This window comes from Ylistrum balloti, unplaced genomic scaffold, assembly GCF_031769215.1.
Source record: "Ylistrum balloti isolate Yb309-2 unplaced genomic scaffold, AGI_CSIRO_Ybal_v1 Utg369922, whole genome shotgun sequence".
NCBI classification, from domain to species: Eukaryota; Metazoa; Mollusca; class Bivalvia; order Pectinida; family Pectinidae; genus Ylistrum; species Ylistrum balloti.
This window is the reverse complement of record NW_026782039.1, coordinates 403281-413125: the sequence shown is the minus strand read 5'-3', so window position 1 is coordinate 413125 and position 9845 is coordinate 403281. Positions and strand designations below refer to the sequence as shown.

General features: G+C 35.7%; 1 protein-coding gene across 1 annotated transcript; it reads left to right on the top strand.

Moving 5' to 3' along the window:
- Window positions 1-308: 308 nt before the first annotated feature.
- Window positions 309-1445, top strand: LOC132546937 (uncharacterized). Its single transcript, XM_060210664.1, has 2 exons — window positions 309-592; window positions 740-1445. The coding sequence occupies exons 1-2, from the start codon at window positions 309-311 to the stop codon at window positions 1443-1445; spliced, it is 990 nt and encodes a 329-aa protein (XP_060066647.1).
- The last annotated feature ends 8400 nt before the right edge of the window (window positions 1446-9845 follow it).

Sequence of the window (9845 nt, the reverse complement as noted above, 5' to 3'; positions counted from 1 at the left end):
CAATTTTGTCCATTTTGTAAAAGTCACTTGCGTTGTTTACTCTAGAATACTAACTCTTCGAACATAAATTGGGCAAATGACACTAGTGTTCGGGTACACAGCTTTAAGTAGTTAGGGAATAATAGAGCTGAAAAATGACACCCCTGCTTAACCTCTTTAATAGAAGGTTCACAGCTCATCAACCAGCCTCATATTATGACTGTCCATTGATGATATACTTTTTTTTGTAGAATAAGATGCAATCATTACAAAAATATCTAGTAAGTCACATTCATTCGTTTTTCAGTTCACCCAGTTCTGAGATAGATATGGCCAAACAGATTTACGTCAATCTACAGGAGAATCAAAACTTATCTCGCGGGGATACACATTGTTTTGAGGAACCAGACATACTTTTCTACATACCAAGAGTAGAGGAGACGCCTGCGAACAAGCAACAATTACTAGAACAACTATGTGAGAACGACAAGTATTACACCAGAAAACAAGAACACGGAAAATATGGAGATGCCAAATCTACAGACAGAATATACCAGATGGATTCTACAAACCGTATGCAGGACCAACTTCCTATTCCAGACAGCCAAAACAAGTCAACAACCAGAATGTTCCATATGGATTCTACAAACCGTATACAGGACAAACTTTCTGTTCCAGACAGCCATAACAAGTCAACAAGCAGAAGTTATCAGCTGGATACTACAAACAGAAAACAGGACCGAATTCACGTTCCGAACAGCCGCAATAAATACCATACCTACAAAGGAGTGCAGGGAGACATTTACATAAAGTACGACAACAGCATCCGCGCTCACAACTGTGCGGCTGACATAGAAAAATCTAGAATAGTTCCGAAAGAGGACCGAAATAACAACAAAACGATTATGAAAGTGGTCATAGAAAACATCCGGGAATTGCCAACTTCTGGCCAACTGGAAATAATACTGGACTTACCTCCTTGGTTTCAGGAAAATATGCAGAGAAAATCGGTATCAAACGGAACGGAAAATGACGGTACAGATCTGAATAGTCAAAATGACTCTCATCCGGTTCAAAAGATAAAACACTGTACATGTCGGAACCTTGCAGGCACACTATTTGACGTTAAATTGACCGGAAATAGTTCGCATTGTTTGAATATACCGGAAATGCGTTCACGATCAAATTCGGATTCCAAGTTGCAGTTCCGACAACCGCAAAAACACAATATAATGGCAGTGACACCAGATCGAATATCAAAATGGAAACAAATACAGAACAGCAATGCTTCACTTCCAGAAATAAAAGTACAAGATTTCTCTGATAGAAGGAATGATTTACAATCACGCTTGAAAGATGAATCTGAGGACTTGAAAAAGGATTTGCTAGACAACGCTGATTTCATATCACAGATAAATTATTACAGGAAACAGTTACCTATGAGGCTTAAAAGTCGACAGAACTAAAGACAAAACGAGAGGGTACAAGGTAGCGTGTTGGTAAATTTATACATATCACTGTTTGTCGCGGTGTTTCACAGGAGTTAGACATGAGCTAGAAAAGTGTGAGTAGAACATCTGTAATTTGTCTAACGTAGAGTAACGCCTTTTTTTCAGTAAGGTAATTACAAGCATTCCTATCACAATGCAGGTGTCCACCAGTAATCTTTTATAAATGATGAAAGATATTTTGTTTATATCAGTATAAGGATAAGACCTTAATGTATCATCAAAGGAATATCTTGTCATAATCTTCGTATTGAATAAATCATCATAATCTGTACATGAGCCTTTTACAAGCATATACGCCAGTACGCTCCACATTGGTCATGATGAGGGCGACCGTGTAGTCATCGAAACGTCACATTGGTTGTGTTTTAACAACTGTTATTCTATGGTGGTATATCGTGATTATATTGTTGTAACTATCCGTTTACTGCCTCGGCTACATTTTGCCAGTAAAAATTAACTTTCTGCTGTTTAAATCAAGATATACTAAACAAAGCATTTCCCCCTTGATAAAAGCTTCATTTTTTTTCTTTTCACGTACATTGATGTATACAGCCAAGAGTTATTTACTGAAGTGCAGAGCTTTTTCTCTAAAACGTTATAAATGATCAGATCCCTTTAGAGACACATGATGGAGAGTGTCTTATGCCAAATTGACCGTTTCTGTCCTTTTTCTGTTCTATAAGACTTTTATAGTGGAACATTGTGTTATTTTTTGTGAGCACGGGTTACAATGAAAATCTTATTCAATCGAGCACGGGTTACAATGAAAATCTTATTCAGTCGAGCACGGGTTACAATGAAAATCTTATTCAGTCGAGCACGGGTTACAATGGAAAATCTTATACAATCGAGCACGGGTTACAATGAAAATCTTATTCAGTCGAGCACGGGTTACAATGAAAATCTTATTCAGTCGAGCACGGGTTACAATGAAAATCTTATACAATCGAGCACGGGTTACAATGGAAAATCTTATTCAGTCGAGCACGGGTTACAATGAAAATCTTATACAATCGAGCACGGGTTACAATGGAAAATCGTATTCAGTCGAGCACGGGTTACAATGGAAAATCTTATTCAGTCGAGCACGGGTTACAATGGAAAATCTTATTCAGTCGAGCACGGGTTACAATGGAAAATCTTATTCAGTCGAGCACGGGTTACAATGAAAATCTTACACAATCGAGCACGGGTTACAATGAAAATCTTATTCAGTCGAGCACGGGTTACAATGGAAATCTTATTCAGTAGGTTACAATGGAAAATCTTATTCAGTCGAGCACGGGTTACAATGAAAATCTTATTCAGTCGAGCACGGGTTACAATGGAAAATCGTATTCAGTCGAGCACGGGTTACAATGGAAATCTTATTCAGTAGGTTACAATGGAAAATCTTATTCAGTCGAGCACGGATTACAATGAAAATCTTATTCAGTCGAGCACGGGTTACAATGAAAATCTTATTCAGTCGAGCACGGGTTACAATGAAAATCTTATACAATCGAGCACGGGTTACAATGGAAAATCGTATTCAGTCGAGCACGGGTTACAATGAAAATCTTATTCAGTCGAGCACGGGTTACAATGGAAAATCTTATTCAGTCGAGCACGGGTTACAATGGAAAATCTTATTCAGTCGAGCACGGGTTACAATGAAAATCTTACACAATCGAGCACGGGTTACAATGAAAATCTTATTCAGTCGAGCACGGGTTACAATGGAAAATCTTATTCAGTCGAGCACGGGTTACAATGAAAATCTTATACAATCGAGCACGGGTTACAATGGAAAATCGTATTCAGTCGAGCACGGGTTACAATGGAAAATCTTATTCAGTCAAGCACGGGTTACAATGGAAATCTTATTCAGTAGGTTACAATGGAAAATCTTATTCAGATATATTAGATATAACACATTGATATTGTGTACTAGTACGTCCAGATTTATGCTATTTATCTTATAACGTGTTGACGCTGTTTCTATATGAGTAAAAGTATCGTTGTACATGAAACATGATTTTAAGTATTTGTCATGTTTTTGAAGAGATGATATTGTAAAATTGAGACGGTAAATAAAAGCATTGAACACTTTACATTAGTTCATCATTACTTAACTGTAATGTATAGGGTTTTCAAACCCCTAGCATCAACCTACTAACATTGCTGATAAGTCTTGGGGTGTATAATTACATGAATGTAAGTTTATACTATAACTTCAAGCACCTAGAATCACTGACGAGTACTTGAGTGTGTTACTGCCAGGCTATAAGTTATACAGTTTATACTATAAATTCCAGACACCTAGTATCACTGACGAGTACTTGAGTGTGTTACTACCAGGCTATAAGTTATACAGTTTATACTATAGATTCCAGACACCTAGTATCACTGACGAGTACTTGAGTGTGTTACTACCAGGCTATAAGTTATACAGTTTATACTATAAATTCCAGACACCTAGTATCACTGACGAGTACTTGAGTGTGTTACTACCAGGCTATAAGTTATACAGTTTATACTATAGATTCCAGACACCTAGTATCACTGACGAGTACTTGAGTGTGTTACTACCAGGCTATAAGTTATACAGTTTATACTATAGATTCCAGACACCTAGTATCACTGACGAGTACTTGAGTGTGTTACTACCGGGCTATAAGTTATACAGTTTATACTATAGATTCCAGACACCTAGTATCACTGACGAGTACTTGAGTGTGTTACTACCGGGCTATAAGTTATACAGTTTATACTATAAATTCCAGACACCTAGTATCACTGACGAGTACTTGAGTGTGTTACTACCGGGCTATAAGTTATACAGTTTATACTATAAATTCCAGACACCTAGTATCACTGACGAGTACTTGAGTGTGTTACTACCAGGCTATAAGTTATACAGTTTATACTATAAATTCCAGACACCTAGTATCACTGACGAGTACTTGAGTGTGTTACTGCCAGGCTATAAGTTATACAGTTTATACTATAAATTCCAGACACCTAGTATCACTGACGAGTACTTGAGTGTGTTACTACCAGGCTATAAGTTATACAGTTTATACTATAAATTCCAGATACCTAGTATCACTGACGAGTACTTGAGTGTGTTACTGCCAGGCTATAAGTTATACAGTTTATACACGCACCTAAGATCGTTGTAGTGTCCTAGAGTTTGTAACTGTATACAGTGTATACTATTATTACTACTTTATACTTTAAACTGTAGGCGCTTAGCATCACTGTCGAGTCCTATACAGTGTTACTGTATGACAATAAGATATATACTTTGTAATACACAACAACAAATTACCAACAGGTCAATGTAAACATAATCCAAACTCAAATTAAATAAAACAATTGGGCAAAAACTGGACAAAAGAAAGATTAGAATGGCAACTCAAAAAAGAACAGGGAGAATACGACCAGGTAATCAAAATAGTAAGAATCATCTGCTTCATCGACGACACCCGCCATGTAAATCATGGTCAATCCAAGTAAATAATGCCACGGTTTCAAATGAGAGCAAGGTTGCGACAACAGAACCAACAGGCAAACTAATGAGCATCAAACTCGTACTGTTTCATATCTCACAAAGAAAGAGAATATTTTCAATGAAATCATTATGACAGGCGTGAAACTGCTCCATAATTTTCACCAATTTTTAACTAATGTGAATCTGTTAAATTAATGCTATGTGGTGGAAATACATATACAAATGTATGCTTATTTGTATGCCATTTATTTAAATCATTAGGATAGGGGCTCCTTGGATGAAATTTAAGAATCAGTGTTATTCCACAAGATAAATTCAATGTTATGTAAATTACATGTTATCTAGTCATTATAAAATAATTCAATTATCCATACTTTAGATGATACATGTACAAATTAATTAATCAAATTAAATTGGTTGATTGAATTAAATTCTCATATCTGAAGTTATCCAAGACCCTCTCCTATTTCCATTTCTCTTAAATTGTTTTATTTTTGCTAATGATAACAAAATTCACATGTTAAAATGTATATAACCGTTTGTCATTCTACATGACAGGAGAGACCATAGTTACCAAGGTGAAAAGTTGAAAAACGTTTAAAGCATGAATGATTAAATCAAATAGGATGAGAAATAAGTATTTAGGTGTATGTGCAACACAGCTGTTGTTGATGATGATGATGATGATGATGATGATGATGATGATGATGATGATGATGATGATGATCGATGAATGATCGATGATGATGATGATGATGATGATGATGATGATGATGATGATGATGATGATGATGATGAATTGACATCGATGATGATGATGATGATGATGATGATGATGATGATGATGATGATGATGTAAGGCATGACTATTTTTGTAATTTAACTACAAATTATATAACTATACTATAAATCCGTAAAATTGTCTGTATCCAATAAGTTGATTACAATTATTTGTATCTCATAAGTTAGAAAAACTTGTGAGATCAAATCGAAATTAATTGGGAAACAATTGCTACTGTCAGAATACCTGATGAAATTATTTACGTTTTAATTGTGTGTAGTGTTCTCCACCGTCATGTTGCATAAACTGTATTGATATTGTTGTGTACCCTGATTTGTAAATCCTATATGCTGTACTGCATTTGGAAATAAACTGAATAGAATAGAATAGCTGACATTCGCCAACTACATCACTCTAGATAAGATAATCAGCTTAGTTGAGGTGAACATTAAACTGAAAACATTACAGGTGAGTACATAATTTCACAGGTAAGTACTCTAAGGACATCGTCATTAACTGGCTAAACATCAGAAAGCAACCCTTTTTATATTACACTAAAACTGTTTACTTAAAGTAAAGTTAATCTTTGCGAAATAATCCATAACGTTTATAACAATATAAAGTAATGTAGTGATTTTCCAGATGAACAAACATCTATTTTTCAAAATAATAACACGAATAACAGAACAGAAAAATAAAGAAATACTTCATCATTTTAAATCTTTTACTATTTTTTATGTATGTTTGAACTAAAATAAAAATATTTTCATTCTCTTCATCAGACAGGTTTGAGGAACCAGAAAGAATAACACCAACAGAAACATCACATTAACGTGAGATACCATCTATCATAACTTGTCTTTGTGGTGTATACAGTATACAATCAAAGAAGTATTGAATTACATTTTCCCATCCGTTGTAACAAAATGGGTTTAATGGTAATTTTGGAATGGTGTGTATAGTAGAGAGCAGCATCTTAGTTTAAAGTACATCAGGTCAAAAGTCAGTCAATGCTGGACCGAGGTAAAAATCCCGTGAGTGACAGGTAGTGATGCACGCCTGATAACGGGCGGGGTGTGCACCCCAGTGTTGAAGCACCGTGGCAGAATATCGCGGGTATGTTTGATCAGGACAGAGAGATGCTCTCTCTTGCATGTCTCAGATTCAGATTCTTTATTAGCCAGGAGCCTTACGGCTCATAGGCACAAAAGTAATACATTTACATATAAATATATAATAATATATAATACATGCATGCAGCTTACGCTCACACACACCACCTCACACACCATCCCTCACACACACGTCTCGCGCTGTCGAACATATATGTTAGTAAACAAGATAAGAAACAATGTACAATTATTATGCAAAATATAATTGTGATTTATTTTTTGAAATTGAAACCTCTATAGCCGAGTACTCAAACTTGGATGAGGTCATTTTGATTGGAGATTTTAATAGCAGAACTCGAAACGATGATGACTTTATTGAAAACGATGATTTGGTTAAAAATTTGAAACAAAATGTACGTAACTTTTTCAATTATGAAAATGATGTTATTATGGATAAACGTATTAACCCAGACAATGTCCGCAATGAATATGGTACAAGATTATTGAATTTGTGTAAAGCTACAGGTCTGAGGATACTGAATGGCAGAGACCCAGAAAAGTTATCAAATGTTTTTACTTTTAATGGTACAAATGGCATGAGCACAATTGATTTATCTTATAGCGAACCCTGCACTTTTCCCGCATAATAAAACTTTTATTGTATGTAACTTCAATGAATATTCTGACCACGCCCCCCTGCACGTGGAACTACGTGTGAGGGTATCGCGGGACGCGCCCATCACAGACGAGTCAACTGGTGTAAGTAGACCAACATATAAATGGAATGAACAATGTAAAGTACAATGCTTAGTTGCAATCAGGGAAAATATAGACAAGATTAATCAGGTTGCTACTATTGACGGGGAGACAACACAAGAGGCCATAAATTCCAGTGTTTACAAATTCACGCATGAACTATTACAAATACTATCACCGTTTACTACGAGGTCACGCGGGTCATCACGTGACAGCGCGACAAGGTCATCGGACAAATCCATCCACGTGCACGAGTTCACCAAGATAATAAGCCTTGGTTCGACAGGCAGTTGCGTGCTTTGAGGAGAGAATACCTGACTGCATTGAATAATTTTAATAGAAATAAATGTGATGTAACCCATGAACTTTTAATACGAAGGAAACGGGAATACAAACGTTCTGAAGCCGCATGTAAAAGGCAATATAGGAAGTTCGAGGGAGATATGATGGAACACTTACGGAAAACCAATCCACGGTATTTTTATAAAAAATTCTCAACTACAAAATCCAATGTTTCAAATGTGTCGTTGGATGACTTTTTTAATCACTTCAAGGATTTAGCCATGAATCTTGACCCGCCGGATAATGAACGTTTAGAGGTTAATGTTGATGTGAAAACCGTCTTTGATGAGCTTGACCGTAGTATATCTAGGGACGAAATTAAAAGCGCTATTAAGCATCTAAAACGTGAAAAAGCGCATGGTTTAGACGGTTTATTAAACGAATATTTTATTGAAGCTGGTGACATTTTACTACAAGCCTTACACACTATTTTTAATAATGTATTTAACTCTGGATGTTTCCCTGAAGAATGGTCTAAAGCGGTGATGGTCCCGGTGTTTAAAAATGGTGATAAAAACGATCCTAATAATTATCGTGGAATAAGTCTCCTGAGCTGTATGGCGAAACTTTTTACATCTGTACTGAACAAAAGACTAGTAGACTGGTCGGAGGCGAATGACATTATCACAGATGCACAGTTTGGCTTTCGTCCTGGAACAAGTACGGTTGACGCCATTTTCGCGCTTCATGCCATTATTACAAAATCTCTAAATGATAGTAAACGTTTGTATTACTGTTTTGTTGACTACAAGAAAGCGTTCGACTCTGTCGATCGTTGTAAATTGTGGTATAAATTGTCAAAATTAGGAGTTCGAGGAAGGCTGTTATCAATTTTGAAAGCTATGTATAAAAAAGTTAAGACATGTGTCTCATCTAAGGGAAGATGTTCCGATTTTTTTGTAAACAATATGGGTCTCGCCCAAGGGGAAATTTTATCCCCAATTATGTTTTCAATGTATGTAAATGATTTTGAAAATGACTTTATTGCTAACGGTATTAGGCCGTATGATTTTGGAGAACTCAGTCTCTTTTTATTAATGTATGCGGATGATTTGGTGCTACTTGCAGAATCAGCCAGTGAGCTACAGAATATGTTAATTAGTTTGTCTATATATGCGAATTCATGGAAATTGACCGTTAACACGGCAAAAACTAAGACTGTTGTCTTTAGAAATGGAGGCCGCTTACGTAATAACGAGGAATGGTTCTTCGATGGAAACAAATTAGAAATCGTTGAACAGTTTACTTATTTAGGTATCGTTTTTAAATGGAAAAATAAATTTAATGTTGTACAAAAGCAATTATCCGGGCAAGGTCGAAAGTCAGTATTTGCCTTATATACAAAATGTAAAAATTTGAATTTAAACTGCCATACCTTGATTAAACTTTTTGATACATATGTTAACAGTATACTGTGTTACGCATCTGAGGTATGGGGCTCGTGCAAAGGCATAGATATTGAGAAAGTTCACCTGGAATTTTGCAAAAGGATATTATGTGTTAAGAAGTCAACATGCAATGTAATGATCTATTTTGAATTGGGTAGACTTCCAATTGTACATACCAGACATTATAATTTAATTAAATACTGGTTCAAGCTTTTAAATACTAAGAACTGTGTTCTTAAAACTGCTTATGATGAACTCATGTATATGCCACAGCGAAATACTGTTCTTAATTGGGTAACTTTTGTGAAAGACAAACTTTTTTTACTCGGTCTTGGCGAAGTGTGGTTGAATCAACACAATGTGAACCCGTCTGTTGCCCTGCCAATTGTTAAACAGAGAATCTTTGATAATGCACGGCAAGAATTGTTTGAAATATTAGAGAATTCCTCGAAATGTTTTTTGTATAGACATTTAGTTGAT

Coding starts and splice junctions, on each gene's coding strand:
- LOC132546937 (XM_060210664.1), top strand. CDS start 309: ATGGCCAAACAGATTTACGTCAATCTACAGGAGAATCAAAACTTATCT. Junction 593..739: donor ATTCCAGACAGCCAAAACAA/GTCAACAACCAG, acceptor CGTTCCGAACAG/CCGCAATAAATACCATACCT.